General features: G+C 42.2%; 1 protein-coding gene across 1 annotated transcript in view; it reads right to left on the bottom strand.

The window, feature by feature from the left end:
* Positions 1–23,178, bottom strand: part of LOC124544742 (indole-3-acetaldehyde oxidase-like) — a 156,255-nt gene that overhangs the window by 66,158 nt on the left and 66,919 nt on the right. The window contains exons 2-9 of the mRNA XM_047123401.1: positions 17,763–17,809; positions 17,402–17,571; positions 17,045–17,205; positions 14,515–14,674; positions 13,867–14,086; positions 1,439–1,662; positions 1,260–1,362; positions 967–1,094 (exon numbers count right to left, since the gene is read on the bottom strand). Of these exons, the coding sequence (XP_046979357.1) occupies positions 967–1,094; positions 1,260–1,362; positions 1,439–1,662; positions 13,867–14,086; positions 14,515–14,674; positions 17,045–17,205; positions 17,402–17,571; positions 17,763–17,809 (1,213 nt within the window). The remainder of the gene's footprint in view (positions 1–966; positions 1,095–1,259; positions 1,363–1,438; positions 1,663–13,866; positions 14,087–14,514; positions 14,675–17,044; positions 17,206–17,401; positions 17,572–17,762; positions 17,810–23,178) is intronic.

Here is a 23,178-nt window from a genome sequence, read left to right as displayed (position 1 = left end):
CTAAGATTATACAGTGTTAAAAAGCATCAGAAACAGTTTATTTTTCAGGAATTGCAGTAACAGTGAACAAAGGAAAACAAATGATTTTCTTCTTCTTTTGTTTTAGATATTTGGAAGGTTTTACAGTTCTGATGAGTGGTCAGATATTTTATCCAAATGACTTCTTTTTATCACAAGTAATGGTTAAAAGTACTCTTAGTTTAGGTATTTAAATAAATTCCAGAAAGCAAAGATTTAACAGTGAGTGCAGACATGAAAAATGCCTTCAACTGCTTGGAGAAGAACCTTAAAAAGTTATGGTTTCAATACATCATTAGTTTTGTCTAAATCTCCATAAAAATACTTTCAGAAAAGGCTTCCCAACAGATTTATACTGCATGTTAAATTTCTCTTCAGAAACACTTCCATTGCCATTGCAAGTCTAGCTTTTCTATCCTCCCTACTTCAACAATCAGCAGCTATTTTGCTTCCCAAATAGCAGAACTCTTACTACTTAAAGCATTTTATTTCTTAATCTAATTCCCTCAGCATTGCCCTATTTCATTTGCCTCCATTTCATTACCCTCATTTTGCTTTTGTTAATGTTCGTCTTATATCCTCCTTTCAAGACACTGTCCATTCTGTTCAACTGCTCTTCCAGATGCTGTGTGTGTGTGTGTGTGTGTGTGTGTGTGTGTGTGTGTGTGTGTGTGTCAAAATTACAGTTGTGTCTATAAACCTCAAAGTTTTCATTTCCTCTCCATGGATCTTTAATACCTTCTCCAAACTTTTCTTTTGTTTCTTTTACTGCTTGCTCAATAGACAGACTGAATAACATTGGGGATAGCCTACAACCCTGTCTCACTCCCTTCCCAACCACTGCTTCCTTGTCATGCTCCTCAACTCTTATAATGACCATCTAGTTTCTGTACAAATCGTAAATAGCCTTTTGCTCCCTGCACGTGCCATATGATATTGAAAACTCACCTTGTATGTTTTCAAGAAATAATTATCATCATAGGGCTGCAAAGTAATGCTCTTTATAATCTTCTGCTTCATGTCAACTTCCAAATACTCCAGTGGACTGACAGTAGTCTGTGCTCCAGTCTTGTCAACTATGAAGATAAGTTGAAACATTAACAGTTCTTGTCTATTGATTACAATAAAACTACTTAATTTCTGAACATTAGTTTGTCACACTGAGTAACATTTTAAACACTTTTGGAGTTATTAATAAAAATAGCATGAGATTTACACTTTAATGTATGATGTGCACCTACTTATATCAATTTTTGCATCAACAGCCTCCAACATCAGGAAAATATCTGATGGAAATTCTGGGTGCTCATGTTTTAATATGAGATTTCCAGCAATAGTTCCAGCCTGAAACAGATGAACCAACATGTAACATTCCTGTACTTCTACAAATAGTAGTTGGCACAAAGGTTACCATTCTTACATTTCGGACTGGAACATTTGCAACCAAATCTATATGATCTGCCAACACTTTAGTGTAGCTGAAGTTTTTATTAGTCTTTGAAATATCGTAAAATAATTCCATAGCTTCTGTTAGAGTCATGTTTCCTCCAATAATCAGTTGAGAATTGATGCTGTGTCCTTTGAGCTCCGAGACATCACTAATGTCTATGAATATTTCAATGTCAGGATCTCTCCGATACACACCTGTAAATTAAGATACCTGAAATGTAAATTATAAGTATTGCTGTGAAGTTCAACTAATACACATGAGTTCTGTGATGTTACTATAATTTAGATCAGGCATTTTGAATTTGATTTAAAATTGCGAATGTCAATTGTTTGACATAGCTGCATTTTGGTAGTTATTTTTACTGTACTTCATACATTGTCCACCATTGGCGGTATCTATACTGCCAGAGACTAAAACTTAACTATAGTGCCATTTCATGGTTGTGTATGGTTCTTTGTGTGATTATCATGTGACTTTGCTTATACATATTGCTCTTTAGTGTATGCCAATTGTGATATTTTGTGATTATGCAGTAATACATGTTCTGTGTGTGTGAATATATTCAGAAAAAATACTGTGTGCTGATTGGATTTACAAAGTTCCCATTGGCAGTGGCTGTACAATTAAGAATTATTTGAGTTTCACATTATCTAATGCTACTTTTAATTTGTATAGTTTCTCCTAGAAGAACAAAGAAATGACATTTAAGAATCCTAGTGAAATGACTTTAGATGTGTGTTCATTTAAAATACTGGAATGTTTCATTACTATGTGAAAATTTTTATTTCTCCAAATTTTTAGTAAGGCACCTCTTTCAGCAATACATAGAACTAATAGGTACTTTATCAAGTCAGTGGCTGTGTAATTTTATTCCTGCAAGTGTGTTCCAAATAAAGATAGGTTCACATCATTCATATTCAGATGTTCTTTAAAGTTTTTGTAAATTTCATCCAGTCCTATGAAAACTTTTTGATTTACCACATTTACACTTATGAACACCTGAACATTCAAATTTATCGGGCTGTTCTATGCTGTTATCACAGTGTGCCTTGTGATCAGTGTGTTTTGCATTTTGAGGACTTTTGGTTGGTTTTCAGAAGCACAAATCTGATTTTATCAGACTTTTCCCAAATATGTTACAACAGTAAGTTCTGCATTTTTTTCAATAATTTCCTATACTGTGCAAATCACTGAGGTGCATGGCAAAGGGTTATGATGAATTTTTCTTGTTCCATTCATGCATGGAACTTGGAAAGAACAATTGTTTGAATGCCTCTGTGTGCTTGCAGTAATTATTCTAATGTGATTTTCACAATCCCTATGGAAGTGATACATAGGGGGTATATTCCTAGAGCAATTATTTTAAACTGGTTCTTGAAACTTTGTTAACAGACTTTCTAGGGATAGTTTACACCTATATTTAAGACTCTTCCAGTTCAGTTCCTTCATCATCTCTATTGCTCTCCTGCAGATTAAACAAACCTGTGACCATTTGCACCCCCTGTTAGTCGTATCTGGTATAGGTCCCACACATTTTAGCATTATTCTAGAATCAGTTGTATGAGTGATTTGCAAATCATCTCCTTTGTAGACTGACTGCAGATCAGACTATTCTTCTAATAAACTGAAGTCTACCATCTGCTTAATCCATGACAATGTGTATTGTTATTTCATTTCATATCCCTACAATGCGTTAACACCCAGCTATTTGTATGAGTTGTTTCATTCTAATGGTGACATATTAATCATAGGATACTACACTTTTTAGTTTTGTGAACTTCAAAACTTGCATTTCTGAACATTTAAAGCACGTTCCCAATCTGTGCACCATCTCAACAGCTTATAAAGATGTGACTGAATATTTATGCAGCTTCTTTCAGGTAGTACATTATAGATAAATATCATCTTCAAGAAACTTTGTTTTATTATTAATATTGTCTGCAAGGTCATTAATATACAACAAAAAGCAAGAGTAAACAACACACTTACCTGGGACACACCTGAAGTCACTTCTACCTCTGACACTGATTCCTGTAATCTTACCCTCCCTCATTTCATTTGTTTATTGTCACTCATTTCAAGATGAAAGCTTTTAATAAGCTTCAAGAGTAGTAAGATTTACAACAAACATTTTTAATATCTTCTTTTCTCACAGTTCTCTCCAGTTTTTCACATGTAGGGTGTCAATTCTTGAGGTTGAAATATTTGGTATTGTAGGTTCAAAATGACATGAGAATTACTGAAGTATTGCCTGTTTTTACCTTTATTATTACTTTTTCACATATTTCTAGTGCATACTGGCCATACAATTTCCACTTCATTATCAAAAATTACACTGTTATTGACAAACATAAAAACATCTGTTCATATCAGATGTGTGCCCAGTACTACTTCATTCTGTGGTACTAAGAATATTCAAAGGAGTTCACAAACTTCGTTTTCTATTGATTTATACCATTACTTTAGAAATCAATCCACGAAATTTAATAATTAGTGTCAGATTGTGTAATTAATAATAGGAATTTTAAGTGTGAATATTTCGATATTTCAAATGTTTCAAAGGCAGAGTAATTTTAACTGTACATACGGAGTTAGTACATATCGATTGTAACAAAGAAAAAGTGATTTATATTTACACAATTTTAGCCTGAAATATAAGGTATTAATACAATATCATATGAAATTATTTTAGTTAAACTGCTGAGATAATACTAACCTGTTTAAAAGGTAGAAAGTATTTTGGTATCAATAACATCAGTTGAATAAAGGTAACGTTAGAGGAGGGTGCTCCTTTACACCCTCCATCCAAGGTAACATGTTGCATCCTCCCTACCAAAAAGACCTCAGTACAGTCACAAATTCCACTTTATTCCCCTTATGCTCACACTTTTGACAGTAAGTGTAAGTGTGGTATGAAAATACTTTTTGGAAGTCAAGAAATGCAGCATGTACCTGAATGCCTTGGACCAAAGCTTTCCATATGTCATCTGAAGAAAGTGCGAGTTTGTTTTTGCAATCAATACTGGTTGGCATTGTGGTGGTCATTTTGTTCAAGATACCTCATTATGTTTGAACTCAGAATATTATTTAAGATTCAACAACAGATTCATGTCAAGGATATTGGATGGTAGTTTTGTTGATCACTTTTACTGCTCTTCTTTCAGACAGGTGTATCCTGTGATTTTTCCCAAGAAATTGGCATGATTTTTTGAGTTATCTAGGATAGATTATAGTTGGAAGAGTGCCTAAATCAGCTGCAAATCCAGTATATACTAACAGGAATTCCATCTAGCCCTGGAGCTTCATTTAATTTGAATGATTTCAGCTGGTTCTAACCACCACTGACACTAGTACTTATTCATCTTTTCAGTGGTTACAAGAATTAAATGGGGGCAAATATTCAGGGTTTTCTGTTGTAAAGGAATATTTGAAAACTTAAGCATTACAGACTTTGCTTTGCTACCTTCAACTTCAGTTCCTGTCTCAGCTTTAGTAAATCATTATTTGTCCACAGAGGTCCAAAAATTTATCATTGGTATATTTTAAAGTGTTACATGTAAGGAAGTTTCGTAATAAGTAAAATTACAAACATAGAAGGAATTAGTAACACATTAAAATACGGGTACATTTTGTAATAGAGATCACTAATAATGGGTGACACCCAGAAGTAGTTCAGTAGAATAAACCCCTACCAAGCAACTTGTCGCATCTCTGGAGCAGAGCTCCCTAACTTTGTGACATTTGCTTCTTTGGATTGCTTTGTTCTAGTCTTCTCTTTCGGCATGTAACTTACTGCTGCCATATTTGTCATGTACCAGTGATTAATAAATGCATAATCGATACTTAGTGTGTGTTGTCTCCAACTGATTCCACATAATAGCCACAGTGGTGATTGACACCATCACCATCTCATCAAGTTACTTTGTGCTTGTTTTCATAATTTAAGAACTTCTTGTGCCAGCCTACATTGTTTCCACCACAATGGATCTACCATTGTCTTTTGGTCCAAATGTAACAGGCTCCACTAACTGTGCTTGCAACGATGAGTGGACAAGTGTACCTACTTAAGATTTGGTTAAAAGTGAACAATTATTTATGCCCAACCATGCAGTGTCCACCTAACCTTACCTGGCACAAAATGGCCACCACCTAGCATGGCAGCACAACAGCTAGAACATGGGCAGTGTACGCCGCCTAACGACAATGTTCACGACCTGCCAGTTAAAGACATTGTGGTTTATCCTTCATCTATGTCATCTTCGGGATGGTTTGATGTGCTGACAAAGATCCAGAACTGTGACTAACATTTCTATGCATGGTGTAGCACATTCTCATATGTATAGTGTCGCACCACCTCACCCCGGATGGCCATTACACCCATACTGTGTTCATCGGGCTTGCAGATTGGACAAACTGTGACATCTTGTATGCCAGCTCCCTGCTCACTGTGTGCTGCAAGTGGCCACTGCCCCACGCAGGCCTTGGGTGACACACTGTTCACCACTACTGCACTTGCTAAGGCATCCTACGGTGCTTGCACTGATCTCCATCTGCAGGTACTGCCCCAACATGTGTCTCCCGCCAGGTTTCGTGAGCTGCCGGCTTTGCAGAAATGTAACACAAAGACTTAGTTTGCCTTAGTGGATAACCTACTGGACACCCACAGCATTTTGGACAACACCTGTTTTGTCTGCCTCGTGAGCCATCTTCACACTCATAGGTACCTCATCAGTGACTTGCTTCACTTACTGCCTGCCTCACACAAATATTTGACAGTGAAAGCACTGCTTACCCAGCATTTTTCTCACCCACTGGTGGAAGCTATCCACCACATTATTCATGAAGAGCACCTCGATGACCACACTTGTACGCAGCTTTGGCAGCACCTATGTGCATTAACTGATGATCAAACATTATGTGACACTGGATCGTGACGATAACTTTGGATCATCAAGCCGTCGGCCGTATCAAGCCGTCGGCCGTATCAAGCCGTCGGCCGTATCAAGCCGTCGGCCGTATCAAGCCGTCGGCCGTATCAAGCCGTCGGCCGTATCAAGCCGTCGGCCGTATCAAGCCGTCGGCCGTATCAAGCCGTCGGCCGTATCAAGCCGTCGGCCGTATCAAGCCGTCGGCCGTATCAAGCCGTCGGCCGTATCAAGCCGTCGGCCGTATCAAGCCGTCGGCCGTATCAAGCCGTCGGCCGTATCAAGCCGTCGGCCGTATCAAGCCGTCGGCCGTATCAAGCCGTCGGCCGTATCAAGCCGTCGGCCGTATCAAGCCGTCGGCCGTATCAAGCCGTCGGCCGTATCAAGCCGTCGGCCGTATCAAGCCGTCGGCCGTATCAAGCCGTCGGCCGTATCAAGCCGTCGGCCGTATCAAGCCGTCGGCCGTATCAAGCCGTCGGCCGTATCAAGCCGTCGGCCGTATCAAGCCGTCGGCCGTATCAAGCCGTCGGCCGTATCAAGCCGTCGGCCGTATCAAGCCGTCGGCCGTATCAAGCCGTCGGCCGTATCAAGCCGTCGGCCGTATCAAGCCGTCGGCCGTATCAAGCCGTCGGCCGTATCAAGCCGTCGGCCGTATCAAGCCGTCGGCCGTATCAAGCCGTCGGCCGTATCAAGCCGTCGGCCGTATCAAGCCGTCGGCCGTATCAAGCCGTCGGCCGTATCAAGCCGTCGGCCGTATCAAGCCGTCGGCCGTATCAAGCCGTCGGCCGTATCAAGCCGTCGGCCGTATCAAGCCGTCGGCCGTATCAAGCCGTCGGCCGTATCAAGCCGTCGGCCGTATCAAGCCGTCGGCCGTATCAAGCCGTCGGCCGTATCAAGCCGTCGGCCGTATCAAGCCGTCGGCCGTATCAAGCCGTCGGCCGTATCAAGCCGTCGGCCGTATCAAGCCGTCGGCCGTATCAAGCCGTCGGCCGTATCAAGCCGTCGGCCGTATCAAGCCGTCGGCCGTATCAAGCCGTCGGCCGTATCAAGCCGTCGGCCGTATCAAGCCGTCGGCCGTATCAAGCCGTCGGCCGTATCAAGCCGTCGGCCGTATCAAGCCGTCGGCCGTATCAAGCCGTCGGCCGTATCAAGCCGTCGGCCGTATCAAGCCGTCGGCCGTATCAAGCCGTCGGCCGTATCAAGCCGTCGGCCGTATCAAGCCGTCGGCCGTATCAAGCCGTCGGCCGTATCAAGCCGTCGGCCGTATCAAGCCGTCGGCCGTATCAAGCCGTCGGCCGTATCAAGCCGTCGGCCGTATCAAGCCGTCGGCCGTATCAAGCCGTCGGCCGTATCAAGCCGTCGGCCGTATCAAGCCGTCGGCCGTATCAAGCCGTCGGCCGTATCAAGCCGTCGGCCGTATCAAGCCGTCGGCCGTATCAAGCCGTCGGCCGTATCAAGCCGTCGGCCGTATCAAGCCGTCGGCCGTATCAAGCCGTCGGCCGTATCAAGCCGTCGGCCGTATCAAGCCGTCGGCCGTATCAAGCCGTCGGCCGTATCAAGCCGTCGGCCGTATCAAGCCGTCGGCCGTATCAAGCCGTCGGCCGTATCAAGCCGTCGGCCGTATCAAGCCGTCGGCCGTATCAAGCCGTCGGCCGTATCAAGCCGTCGGCCGTATCAAGCCGTCGGCCGTATCAAGCCGTCGGCCGTATCAAGCCGTCGGCCGTATCAAGCCGTCGGCCGTATCAAGCCGTCGGCCGTATCAAGCCGTCGGCCGTATCAAGCCGTCGGCCGTATCAAGCCGTCGGCCGTATCAAGCCGTCGGCCGTATCAAGCCGTCGGCCGTATCAAGCCGTCGGCCGTATCAAGCCGTCGGCCGTATCAAGCCGTCGGCCGTATCAAGCCGTCGGCCGTATCAAGCCGTCGGCCGTATCAAGCCGTCGGCCGTATCAAGCCGTCGGCCGTATCAAGCCGTCGGCCGTATCAAGCCGTCGGCCGTATCAAGCCGTCGGCCGTATCAAGCCGTCGGCCGTATCAAGCCGTCGGCCGTATCAAGCCGTCGGCCGTATCAAGCCGTCGGCCGTATCAAGCCGTCGGCCGTATCAAGCCGTCGGCCGTATCAAGCCGTCGGCCGTATCAAGCCGTCGGCCGTATCAAGCCGTCGGCCGTATCAAGCCGTCGGCCGTATCAAGCCGTCGGCCGTATCAAGCCGTCGGCCGTATCAAGCCGTCGGCCGTATCAAGCCGTCGGCCGTATCAAGCCGTCGGCCGTATCAAGCCGTCGGCCGTATCAAGCCGTCGGCCGTATCAAGCCGTCGGCCGTATCAAGCCGTCGGCCGTATCAAGCCGTCGGCCGTATCAAGCCGTCGGCCGTATCAAGCCGTCGGCCGTATCAAGCCGTCGGCCGTATCAAGCCGTCGGCCGTATCAAGCCGTCGGCCGTATCAAGCCGTCGGCCGTATCAAGCCGTCGGCCGTATCAAGCCGTCGGCCGTATCAAGCCGTCGGCCGTATCAAGCCGTCGGCCGTATCAAGCCGTCGGCCGTATCAAGCCGTCGGCCGTATCAAGCCGTCGGCCGTATCAAGCCGTCGGCCGTATCAAGCCGTCGGCCGTATCAAGCCGTCGGCCGTATCAAGCCGTCGGCCGTATCAAGCCGTCGGCCGTATCAAGCCGTCGGCCGTATCAAGCCGTCGGCCGTATCAAGCCGTCGGCCGTATCAAGCCGTCGGCCGTATCAAGCCGTCGGCCGTATCAAGCCGTCGGCCGTATCAAGCCGTCGGCCGTATCAAGCCGTCGGCCGTATCAAGCCGTCGGCCGTATCAAGCCGTCGGCCGTATCAAGCCGTCGGCCGTATCAAGCCGTCGGCCGTATCAAGCCGTCGGCCGTATCAAGCCGTCGGCCGTATCAAGCCGTCGGCCGTATCAAGCCGTCGGCCGTATCAAGCCGTCGGCCGTATCAAGCCGTCGGCCGTATCAAGCCGTCGGCCGTATCAAGCCGTCGGCCGTATCAAGCCGTCGGCCGTATCAAGCCGTCGGCCGTATCAAGCCGTCGGCCGTATCAAGCCGTCGGCCGTATCAAGCCGTCGGCCGTATCAAGCCGTCGGCCGTATCAAGCCGTCGGCCGTATCAAGCCGTCGGCCGTATCAAGCCGTCGGCCGTATCAAGCCGTCGGCCGTATCAAGCCGTCGGCCGTATCAAGCCGTCGGCCGTATCAAGCCGTCGGCCGTATCAAGCCGTCGGCCGTATCAAGCCGTCGGCCGTATCAAGCCGTCGGCCGTATCAAGCCGTCGGCCGTATCAAGCCGTCGGCCGTATCAAGCCGTCGGCCGTATCAAGCCGTCGGCCGTATCAAGCCGTCGGCCGTATCAAGCCGTCGGCCGTATCAAGCCGTCGGCCGTATCAAGCCGTCGGCCGTATCAAGCCGTCGGCCGTATCAAGCCGTCGGCCGTATCAAGCCGTCGGCCGTATCAAGCCGTCGGCCGTATCAAGCCGTCGGCCGTATCAAGCCGTCGGCCGTATCAAGCCGTCGGCCGTATCAAGCCGTCGGCCGTATCAAGCCGTCGGCCGTATCAAGCCGTCGGCCGTATCAAGCCGTCGGCCGTATCAAGCCGTCGGCCGTATCAAGCCGTCGGCCGTATCAAGCCGTCGGCCGTATCAAGCCGTCGGCCGTATCAAGCCGTCGGCCGTATCAAGCCGTCGGCCGTATCAAGCCGTCGGCCGTATCAAGCCGTCGGCCGTATCAAGCCGTCGGCCGTATCAAGCCGTCGGCCGTATCAAGCCGTCGGCCGTATCAAGCCGTCGGCCGTATCAAGCCGTCGGCCGTATCAAGCCGTCGGCCGTATCAAGCCGTCGGCCGTATCAAGCCGTCGGCCGTATCAAGCCGTCGGCCGTATCAAGCCGTCGGCCGTATCAAGCCGTCGGCCGTATCAAGCCGTCGGCCGTATCAAGCCGTCGACCCACTAGAGGTATGTTTACGTGTGGTGGATCAGGCTTTTGCTATCATTTGTCACTGACATTGCCTGTCACAAATGCCATCTCCGTCACCCTCAAGTGGCATGCCTGTACCTCCAGTTTTGCACTCTGCTGGCAGAGGCCAGTGCACTGAGCGCAGTGCCTCAGTTGCCAGTCAGGAACTGCCACCTTGCAGCCTACAGAAGGTACTGCCAACAGGCTGCCAACCATGTGCGAGCAGCAACCCGATTGAATACTGGCCCTGACGCAGTCAGCTGCGGTCCCCTCCCACACCACACCACCCTGCCAACCGGCCTACCGACTGCTGGTTCCATGCTTCTTACAGGGACTCCGCCCGCAATCCTCCCACCTTGTGCATACCAAAATGAGACCGGCAGACACATTTAGGTGCCATGTACTGCCACGTTCCTTCACGGCATCTATAGTCCAATGCTGCACCACTCCATCCAGCGATAACACCTCTATGCCAGACATGTGAACTGGCATCTGCTTTCTCGTCGATTCTGGTGCCAATGTTAGCATAATCCTGGCCAAGTACGCTGCTGATGCACTATCACCTCCTACCCTTGCCTTGATCACTGCCATTCATTCTCCTTTTGCAGTCCATGGCTCCATCAAGATGTCACTTCACCTATAACCGGTTCACACTTACCCTTGGAGCTTCCACATTGCTGACCTGGATGAATCTGTGATAGAGTTGGATTTTCTACACCATTATGAACTTTCACCAGACCTGAAGGCCACCGCACTCCACCACGTGTCTGGTTCTACAGTTCCGTGCTCACACAAGTTCAGCAAGACTTCACTCTCTGCCTCCTTTGCTATGCTTTCCACACATGCATCCCTGGTCAAGTGCTAAATGGCTCTCGAACCTGTCCAACGTGTGATCACAAATCAGTGAACTCCACAACAAGAGTGACACCCTATACACCTGCATCACCTCTCTGCTGAACTGTCACATGCATGGCATACCACACACCGCCTATCTTCAGAACTGCAACGAGGCAGTCCATCACACACCTCTACAGTGTCTTCTCACCAATCTGCTTTTGTGTTGGGCATTCCCCTCCTGTTTTCTCACCAACACAGATGAATCTACAAGATGCATCTGCCTGCTCCACTCCTACATCGCTTCTTCCATTGCTGACTTCAGCCGATGCCCCGCCTATGCTGACCTGGTTCACCAAGCACAGTGAACTGACATTGCCTCTTAACCCATATTGCTCACCCTCCTATGCAAATATCAGCCATTAGTAATGGCACTTGTCATAGGATTCACACCACCGGCAGCCTACCTGTTCATTATAAGGGCAGGCACCTTAATACTACCAAACTTCTGCGTGTGAAGGAGACCATTCAGGATATGTCGGCTTTTGGCATCCTCCAGCCCTCCAATAGCAACTGGTCTTCACCTATTCACCTTTTTTCCAAAAAGGACAGCAGCTTATGCATGCCAACAGCAGTATAAGACGATAGACAATTCATTTCCCCTCCTTTCCCTTACTAACCGAGTCATGTCTATGCCCAGTCAAATCAGCCCTGATATTTGTAGTCTTATTTTGTTGAAACAGTGTGACTATAAATACATTTCTTTTATGGTTTGATCACATAAGCAATATGTTATATTCATACAGGAATACCTGAATGTCATACCAGTTATGTTTGATTTTATTTAATTACTGATAACAATTAACTGTTGTCTTCGAGCATGGGACACTCATCAGTTAACTGCTTGTAATTTCACGTCTGACAGAGAGAAAATTTCTTGAGTTCACTACATTTTTGGCACTATGCATGGGGTGACCTTATTGATAATTTTTTCATTTTATCTTATGTCCCAAAATAATTTGTGGAGTTCACAACAATATGGTGCCTGGAATAATGCCTTGTGGTACTCTGATACCAAATTTGTTTTGTTGTTGGAGGGAGCCGACATTAGTCCTACAATGTACATTCTGTTTTGTAGGTATGATTCAAACAACTTTTTCACTGTCCCCTTTAATACCTAATGCATCTAATTTTTCTAAATGAATGTGATGACTGACACTATAAAATGCCTTTGAGATACCTAAATTTACTCCTATTTCAATATTGCCTTTCTTTAGGTTTCTGATTATTTGTTCAGCATAGCACATCACTACAGTTTCTGTATTTTTTCCTGCCTGGAAACCATGCTGATTATTGTTTAGCAAATTATTGTAATTTAGATATTAGTTGAGTCTGTACTTTAATTTTTCCAATATTTTGTAAAATGCTGGATAGAGTGATAATGGCCAATAGTTTTCAATCATACACTTTTCACCATTTTAAAATAATGCCTTCACTTTTGAGAGTTTTAGACTTTCCAGAAACATTCCTTCATTCCTTCACTAAATGGTAAGTTAGCTGTGTGTGCCAAGGGCCTTGCAATTTGTGGAGCTATCATTGTTATGACAAACACTGGCTCCTCACCTATTTCCAATATTTTAAATTTCAAGCTTTTTCTTTTAAAACTTTGTGTTTATTGGCTCTACCCTCAGACTAGAAGTAGCTTTTGAAATTTCTGGTTTTCCCTTATTGGTAAATTTAGGACTAAGTAGCATTTTTGAAATTGTTTACATCATTTGGTGAATCTTGTTTTTTAATGTTGACATTTTGTGTGTTTTTCAAAATGATGTCCTGGTCTTTGAATCTCTTACCTGTTTCAGCCGTCACAATACCCCATATAGTTTTTGTTTTCTTAAGACAGTTATAGCTCTATTATAGGCAAGCAATGCAATTTTTATAGGAATGAAGTGCCATGGAAATCTGTACTGCCAGGCTATGTTACATAATATTGTCAACATTTAGGATATATCTCAAATGTTTCATTACGAACCTCCCCCGTGTTTCTGTAAACCATTTATTGAATTAAAAGTTAGTGAAATGTCAACAGTTTCACTAATTTGGAATGAATGACCACGTTATGAAATCTGTAACTTTAACATCTTGACAGTTAGCTGATAAAAATTTTCAGTTTCCTTAATGTGTAAATGGTTTAGTTCCATTTTAGATTACCATATATAAAAACACTTAACATATTATTGGCCTATCATTCTCTATTTTTGATTCTGATATTTTGCCAAAGTAAAAGGTATGTGACAATTTATTGTCTTACTGTCTAAGATGATGAATTTTACCAGTTCTTATATATTCTGTGCTACAATGTGTGTGTACTTAAGATAACCACAACAGAATTTTATTTGTAACATTACCATACTGAAAATATAATGCCAAAGGGACAAAATTGTTATTTATGTTTGTACATGTGGAGCACTATGCGTCATCAATGCACAGCACAGCACAGCACCTTTCAGGTCTGTGTGTGGTTTGGGCAAACTAGTAAGTATGTAACAGAAAAACATCCATTGCAAGCATGGGGGAGGGGAGGAGGGAGAGAAATTTTGTGGGATTTAAAACTTAGTTTCATCTAAATGTGTTGCTCCACTAACAAACTGATTCATACAGTTTTGCTCATGAAATTTACTCACCATGACCTGTGTTACCAGCTACAAGCATGTAGTTTTTATTTGATTTGCTCTCCAGTATACTGAAAATACTGTTGATTGTTTCAACTTTGTACCATTCTGTTGAATGCAGCTCTACGTGTAATAATGAGGGCACTGTTTGTCGAGTGCAGACCCCATTTTCGACAGTGCAAAGTTTCTTGCATGGTTTTCCATTCTTTTTGCAAATTTTTTCCACAAAGTCCTGCAACAAAGGAATTTTATTGGGAACTACATTCTGTGAGCTGTACATTTGATTTACTATGTGAAATATGATTATAATCCTGTATAAATCCATCAAGCACTCACAAAACCAGTATGGAGAATTGCTCAATAAACTGATATTTTGCAAGATGGATTTTGGAAGTAATGGAGGAGGGGATGAACATATAATGACTAAGATAAATCACCAAGATTTTTATGACAAAGTAATAAATATACAATAATATATTTATAAAGGAAAAGTACGTACAATACTGAGAGAAATATTAAGGCAATCTGGGGAAGCACAAAACTGCTGTCATGACTCTACTAACAATTTATAAAATCCTAAGTAAGATTAACATACTCTAATGCTCTAATATATCCCTGTGATCTCTCACTAATTTGAAGATTTGAGAATTATTATAGTACCTCTATATCAGGAATCTTTTGCTTGAGCTCAGCTGTAGCATCTGTACATAAGGATTTGAAAGCATCCAGTATTGGTCGGTATCCAGTGCAACGGCATATATTACCACCAAAAGAATTTTCAACATCCTCCATTGTTACATCTCTCCCACTTTGCAGCAAACTGTTGAAAACATTATAGTAGTTCATGTTAGACGTTTAAAAACTTATCTTTTCAATTCATCACTTCTTTATTTCACCACATTCACCCTCATGCAATGGAAACTAAGCATATATGGTTTAGTAAGTGAAATTAAGAGTTTTCTATGCTGTTTGCTCTTGTAAATCAATCATGAAAGAAAGTCTTTAGGGTGTGAAACACATGAAATGCTATATTAATAAGCAGAAGCCATCATATGGAAAGAGAGATGGGGAAAAGTAGATTACAATAACACTGATTAAAAAAATTACAATTCCATTTGTTTTCAACAATATCTTTCAAAATTTGCAAATATGGTGTCCAGTAAGGGAGCCACTAAAAAGTTTTTTAGACATAAAATATTTTTGTATCTTCAGCCATGTTTTCTTTGTAAATAATGAGAGCATAAAGAAAAAAAAAATCACAAGACAATTTGCATATTTGTTAGTTTAGGCAAGGTACAGACAATGTTACAAAAATGTATCACCAGTGCATTCCATCAAATAGTTGTGCAATCTTCACATAGTTTCTCATGTGAAAGTCCTCGTTTAGCTTTCAGAAAGAACAGTCTAGTCTTGTTGATGTGGAGTGGGGGTCTTCTTTCATTTCTCAACGTAATTGCTAGGTACTCTGTGTGTAATGTGAATGTCATTTTTGAGAACTTTTAACATTGCAGCACATCAGCAATTTTGAATAATTTAATGATTATAAAGAATCCGCCTTGATTGCAAACAGAAACCGGATGTTGACCTAGGTTTCAGCACGGATAACCACGCCTTCTTCGGAACACACTAAAACTACAAACTGCCTAAAGAGACATGGTCCAACATTAATACAGAATGCCTAAAAGGGCAAAAGACTCGCATAAAATTTAAGTTCTTTATAGTTGGCATTGTCAGTCTTGTTCCTTAGTGATGGGAATCAATTGGTAAGTTTCCCCTGGTGACAACTTCAGTTTCTGAAGATGGGTCCCCATTTTTTTCTGCCCGTGTCCCACATACTGAAGTTTCTTTATTTCTACCTCATACCCATATGGTTTGGATGCCACAACTTCATTATAGTCTTTGCACTCTCCTTCACTTAAGTACTCCATGTACTGGACAACATAACATAGCTCGGAGCATTGAAAAAGTTTCATTCCTGCTACTTCCTGGCTTCACTTTTAACACTGAAATAGGCTTAATGCTACACATAAATCAGTTCCTTCCCAAAAGAAACTGAACAAAGCAAAGAATAAATATGATGCTAAAAATAAGGACAGTAAAGATTTTAAAAAAATAGCTATTTCTATTTTATCCCATGTTATGGAGAACCAGGTATTATGTGAAAAAGGAATAGCTGCAGCCTTCAGGTCCTATTAAATCTGACATAAACAGCGTATTGCATAGTCCCAATATTAGATTCATGGCATATGCTCCATTACAGTTAGAACTGTACATTAGGAGCTGCAGTTAACACTGCTTCCTCTACTGCAGCCAAAATATGATCATATAGTTTTAATAGGACATGAAGAAAATGACACTATATTTACAAGATTTGCAGATCAACTATAGCTCTGCATCTATTTCTAACTTTATTTCTAATTTCATACCTTCACTCTTCCCTTTCGGCACATAATACCTGTTTCTCCATAGCATGGGATAAAATAGAAATAGCTATTATTTTAAAGTCTTTACTGTCATTATTATGAGCATTATATTTATTCCTTTCCTTGTTCAGTTTCTTTTGGGAAGGAACTTGTTTAGGTGTAGCATTAAACCTATTTAAGTTAGGACATGAACACAAATTTGTTTCTTCACTGTTTTCACAATTTTTTCTCCAAACAAAGGTCCTAGTTTTTTGCCTGGGCAGTTTATAATTTTAATTCCGCTATTATTAGCAAAACTAGTCACTTTTTCACAGTGAGAATACCACACAAACGTGTATTAAGAAGTACACAGACCGATACAAGTAAATGTAGTATACCATAAAGCCAAGCAATGCTAGGCTAGGCTAACCAACACAAAAAATCTCAAGATGTTATTTTATATGAATAGCAACAAATTTGGAAGGTCCAATAGAAAACTTTAAAATTTTTCTGACAACGCTGCAGCCCTGTTGGTGTTTAACAGCAATTCTTGCCTGACCAATTAACTTTTAAAAAATTAATCTAGTTGCAATATAAACAAGGTCTAAACACCATTTACAATTAAATTTTAGAGCTTCACAACAAAAATTTTGAATTTCCATCCTGTTCCACCTGAAGTGTCTGTAGTTCAAGAGTCATTTTCTTCATAAGAAGACGCATTTAATGTTCTCTGAAATTTTACAAGATTTTTTTCTTACATCAGACTATGAACAGTAGTATACACTGACCTGTACATGTTCATTACCATCCCAGGGGAACAGTAACCACACTGAGTAGCATTGAATGCAGCCAGAGTTTTCTGCACTGTATTATAACCAATTTTTGCATTTCCAATTCCCTCAATTGTTGTTACAGCACAATTATGGCATGAAAATACTGGCATCAGACACTGAAAAGTTTTACATTCTTCACTGAATGATTAATTTTACACAGATATTACTACAATAGTTTTAGTAACAGAAGTAAGTAAATAGTTTATAATCTTACATTTTAAAAATTTGAACTATTCATATATTTTTTTATTTTATTTCTTTTACAGTCAATATTTGAGTACAAAAACTTGATTCATGCAACAGAATACTCACAGAGTTGATTGCAAAAGATTGCTCCTTTTTACTAACAGGATGTTTCTTTGTAAGCATGACAATGCATGCTCCACAACCACCTTCATGACACATTGCTTTTGTTCCTTTGAGGTTTGCATAGTCTCTTATGTAAGTATTGAGTGACGTATTTGGAGGAATTGAACTGTCCACTATAAAAATGAAATATAAGGCTGTTTTAATATTTTGATGGTATTAGAAAATAATGAAACTCTAAATACTAAAGAATGACATGAAATATGCATCTGGTGGTAAATTTATGCTGATTCCAATAACCTTACATATGAAAGGAAATCATGATTTTTAAAATATCTTTTCACTTCTGAAAATACATTGTCCTTACCTTCATACTGCTTTCCATTGATGGAAAATACTGCTTTTATCTCTGATCTGGAAGAAAAATGTGGTTTTCAGTATCCTCAGTTTCATATTTCATAACAAAAGGTTGACAAAAAAATTACATAAGGTGGAAACAAAATTGAGCAACTGAAGAAATGTTAGTAGTCATTTGGGTCTTTGAAAATTAAGTGATATTTTTAGATATTGTTGCTGTACACTTATTTTTCAAAACTTTCAGTACTATCCAACTTTTTCCAATTGAAATATGGTCACAAAACACTATCTGAACTGTAAAGTTAAATATTCACTATAAACAAACTTCCAACAGTCAGTATAGCAACTTAAGTCTAAGAGTTCAACTTTCACACATGCAGCACATTTAACCAAGGGATGCAAGCAGGAGAAAGATAACAGACAGAACTCTGTAGAAGCAGTCACAAAGAAGGAGAAACTCCTAAAACATGGAATACAGAAATATTAATTACTTCAACATCTCCAGCTTATCACTGCATCTCGCTTTTCCCACACTTTTCTTGATAAGTTGCCTTAACTTCCTTAATACCCAGTTTTTGCTACCACCCATTTCATTTTCTTTCATCAGTTACATTACAAATGAACCAAAGAAAGGCTTAAACTGGAAGGTTCCACATTTGAATTATTGTGAAATGGACAGACTTTCCAACTCTTGTTATTGCACAAAGTGAATGGGAAACCTCAATTCAAAGAGTTTACTGTGAGCAGTTGTAAAACATCACACATGTTAAGCAACTATTTTCCATCATTCTAAATCATTGACAGATAACTGATTTTTGAAAATTGTCAACCCTCAGTAGCTGACATTTTCAGTAATTTTTCTTTTCATGTGAGGAACTATTTCAGCACTTAATTTCCTCTATGCAGACATCAGTGGCACCTTTTAAACTATCTGTGTCCATCATGATTGCCAATTTCATCAACTTTTCAGAATCACATTGTGATTAGGCAACCATATTCATCATACTTTGACTAGTGAACAAAACTGTTCAATCTGCAACTTCTGTTCAGGGCTTAAAGAATTCCACTTTTTGCTACACTTGCACTTCAGTACAAATATCATTGTAGTGTGCTCACTAACAGTCAAGTAGAAAAATTTATTGCGTATACTATAAGTATGATTTCCCATGAAGTTCAGCTTTTAGCCTGCCATATAAAATTATATCAGCTTTCCAGCCACAATAGCTAGCGACCATCAGCATATGCATTGTTACTGGACAACAACAATCTAATTCACTGCTTTCACTCTTGTCCCTACAATTCTCAGAATGTAGCATGAAGTCAAATATGATTAGATTTCAGAACTGGAGGTGTTTATTCTTCATAGATTGCAGTTTACGATTTGATTTCATCCACCCACATTGGAAAATTAGGAGGAAACTGCTTGTGAATTTGTGCTGGTCCCATAGAGCTTGGTGGCAGTCAGGACCTTGTGTTCTTTCAATGGCAGTGTTTGGCTATGTGGGATGGAAGTACTTTTGTGAGCACAGTTTACTGGATATTTCTGGCAGCCAAGATCATGGAAAATTATTATGGAAGTTGATGGGCCAGTTTATTATTTTTGCATCACCTTTAACTATATATCTTCAAGTTTATTCTGATACCATAAATTTATCATTTTGATCTGTGTGAGACACTACAGGCATTTTAGCCATCAGCTGGTATGTCAATCTGCCACTCTGATGTAGACTACTCAAACTCATCATATGAAGTACAGAGATAATTGTGATGGTCCTCAGCAGATCTCTTAATTCCGTTGTTGCTTTGACGTATTAGCTCCTGTGTACTGTGTTGCCAATTTAGCCGTCTACTGGCTTTTATACACAGACAGAGCAGCACACAGTTTTTTCTATTTCCACCATAAACTACACTCTTCAGCAGCACAGGTTGAGATGGTCAGAATTATACTCAGGCAATTTTGCACCCCTGTGAGCTGTGAAGCACCCATCCCCCTACCCTTTCTCCTTCCCTCTTAATTGAACTGATTTTTCTATTTACATTTGGCTAATTTATAATTTTGTGAGCATGTTTACTATGAATGAACCACAGTCAAACTGACACTATTGAAACACAGGAATTAGAGTGTCAAATGTTTAGCACTATATGGACTAGAGAGCTAATCATCTTAAAAGTTAATTAAAATACATACTCAAAAGTTCAAAAGCACAACAGTCTTTGTGGGGAAACAGCCTTAGGCCACTTGGGCTACACTGCTGTGCGAGTTACCTCCACAATTGCCGACAACACAAAGTGGAGGTATTAAATTTTGCTATGAAATCTTCTTCCCTGAGAAAGAACTTCGGCAGCTATTAACCCATCAACCACAAGTGCCAGAGGTAGTGAGGTAGACAAGTTGAGTGTTCATATCGGATTAGCTAGCATGGTACACACTACAAGAATATGGATGATCATGACATGACTACTGCAGCTGATTGAGAGGTGTTCTCTTGACAAAGTTAGGGCATTGGTAAGTCTGGTGTGGTTGATACAGTAATCACAGTATGATACCATCTTTGTACAAGTCCTGGAAGGATGTATGGCCCATCTTGCAGGTTCCCGTTAATGCTCTAAGTTTTTGGAGAGTCATGGTAGCATGCCATTCCAAATTCCAAGTTTTCAAAATTTGATGCCACAGTTGTAATCCCATGCCTGGTACTCTAATGACTCCTGTTGCTTCTTTAGCTGGTTTGTCAGCTGTCAGCGAGCTCACTTCATAGAATACTCATATGGATTATTGTCTACATAAATATTATCATTCCAGAGCTGTGGATGCCAACAGATCTTTAATGTTAGCCCAGACTGATGTAGCCAATGGTTGGCACACTACTTGTATTCTGGAAGATGCCGTTCAAATCTGTGTGTGGCCATCCTGAAATCAGGGGTTCTGCAATTTCCCTAAATCATTCCAGGAAAGTGTCAGATTGGTTTCTTTGAATTGCTTGGTAGATTTACTTCACCTTCCTTTAAACATTCTCAGTATGTGATTCATCTCTAATGATCTTTATGTTGGCAGGACTTTTAACTTGAAACCAGGAAGTTCACTGTGAATCTATCTATCTATCTATCTATCTATCTATCTATATCTATCTATATCTATCTATATCTATCTATATCTATCTATCTATCTATCTATCTATCTATCTATCTATCTATCTATCTATCTATCTCTCTCTCTCTCTCTCTATCTCTCTCTCTCTCTCTCTATCTCTCTCTCTCTCTCTCTCTCTCTCTCTCTCTCTCTCTATCTCTCTCTCTCTATCTCTCTCTCTCTCTCTCTCTCTCTCTCTCTCTCTAGTCGTAGGCAGTTCATAGACAGTTAAATGTTAATTGTTACACAGTTGATTAAACACAGGTGTGTGTAGACATCTGACACGAACTGCATAGTTCACCAAGAGTTCTCATTCTCAGTGACGGGACACCATCTTGCATGTGGAGAAAGTCTACACAACTCTTACAGAAGGTTCCAGTTGCCAACAGCATACCAGTGTGGCAGACCAGGTCTGAGAAGGTCAGTGCTCGTAGTGCTGCCTACCCGTAGGCAACACATCCATAGCCCAGGTAGGATAAGATCAAAGCTTTATAAAATCAGAACTAGTCCGCAACCCAGGAGGTACTGCTGAGAACGCTGAGGATATTAAGCTTACTTACAGAATTTGCCTTGAGCTGCCATACATGTGAATATTTTAATTTTCTGATAAATTAAAGATGTAAAAATTTTCAAGTATCAGGTTCTTGTAACAAAGGCAAATGATGAATTTCATAGGAGAAAATTTATATCCATGAATTAGGGCCCCAACCATGTACTTTCTGTATGGTCCACTGAAGTTTGTACTCTGCAGTGCACAACAACTGAGAGCTGTACTATAGGTGAGTGTTGTCCACATAAAGTGACAGACTGTGGGTCCCACTGTTGTGTGGTCCAAATGAGTATGACAGCAAAGAGTTACTCTCAGAATCGATCCTTGAGGAACCACAGTTTCGTTTCTTTTTTTGTTATGGTTTCAGGGCACAAAACTGCTACAGTCATTAGCGCCCGGTCTGTGACTTAGGAAAAGGTAAAAAAGAAACTAAACTGGAAACCAGCAGCTATGAGAACGAAACTCAAAATATTGGAGAAACTAAAAACAGAAGGAAAGCTTTAAAAAACCACTATAGAAGGGGGTCAGTTGTCCCCAAAAGGAGCTTAAAATGACTGACATGTCACTGGCACTAATAAACTCGAGAACGCGATCAGCTGAGCGCATGTCATCTGCTAAAATGGAAGATATGCACATAACGGAGTAAAATAGGGGCACTCAAGTAAATGGTGTCTTACCATCCACAGCTGAGAGCAGTGGGGATGGAGTGGGGGAGGATCGCCACTTAAAGATGTCAATGGCTAAAGAGACAGTGCCCTATCCGGAGTCTAGTTAAAATTACCTCCTCCCGATGACGCGTTCAGGAGGAAGAGGTCCAAGCACAGGGAAGAGCTTTCACGTCCCGCAGTTTATTATTGGGAAGTGTCGACAATTGTGCGTGCCATAAAAAAGCAACACGATGACATAAAACACTCCGTAGATCGGCGAAAGGAATCATGCGAATAGCTGGCCGAAGAAGAGAGACTGCTGCCTTGGCCGCTATATCGGCTGCCTCATTTCCACAGATACGCAAGTGTCCTAAGAGCCAGAGGAACACCACAGAGACGACTCCCAAGTGGAGCAAGTGGAGGCAGTCCTGAATCTGGTGGACCAGAGGGTGGACAGGGTAGAGAGCTTGGAGACTGAGGAGAGAGCTGAGAAAATCTAAACAGATAACATACTGTATCCGCTGATGGCGACGGATGTATTGGACAGCCTGGAGAACAGTGTAAAGCTTCGCAGTATAAACTGAACACTGGTTGGGGAGCTGAAATCGATTTGGGGTGTCGCCAACAATATACGCACTCCCTACACCAAACGATGTTTTTGAGCCATCAGTGTAAATAAATGTAGCATCCTTCATTTGTGCACATAGAGCAGCAAATGCCTGACGATAAACAAGTGAAGGGGGTAGCATCCTTGGGAAACTGACAAAGGTCACGGAGCAGGGTTCAGGGACAGAGCCAAGGCGGTGCTGTACCCCAAGTTGTCAAGAAAGTTTTAGGAAAGCGGAAGGAAAGAGAATGGAGCAGTTGACGGAAGCGAACTCCCGGTTGTGGTAGGGAGGAAGGGCGGCCTGCATACCCTAAATCCAATGAGGCATCGAAAAAAAATGTCATGAGCCGGATTTGCAGGCATGGAAGATAGATGGCTAGCATAACGACTCAGAAGGACAGCTCACCGATTGGACAGCTGAGGTTCAGCAGTCTCAGCATAAAGGCTTTCCACAGGGCTGGTGTAAAAAGCTCCAGACACTAAATGTAATCCACG

Source organism: Schistocerca americana, chromosome 8 (genome assembly GCF_021461395.2).
Source record: "Schistocerca americana isolate TAMUIC-IGC-003095 chromosome 8, iqSchAmer2.1, whole genome shotgun sequence".
Taxonomy (NCBI): domain Eukaryota; kingdom Metazoa; phylum Arthropoda; class Insecta; order Orthoptera; family Acrididae; genus Schistocerca; species Schistocerca americana.
The sequence above is the reverse complement of the archived record's forward strand: the minus strand, read 5'-3'. Positions and strand labels throughout refer to the sequence as shown.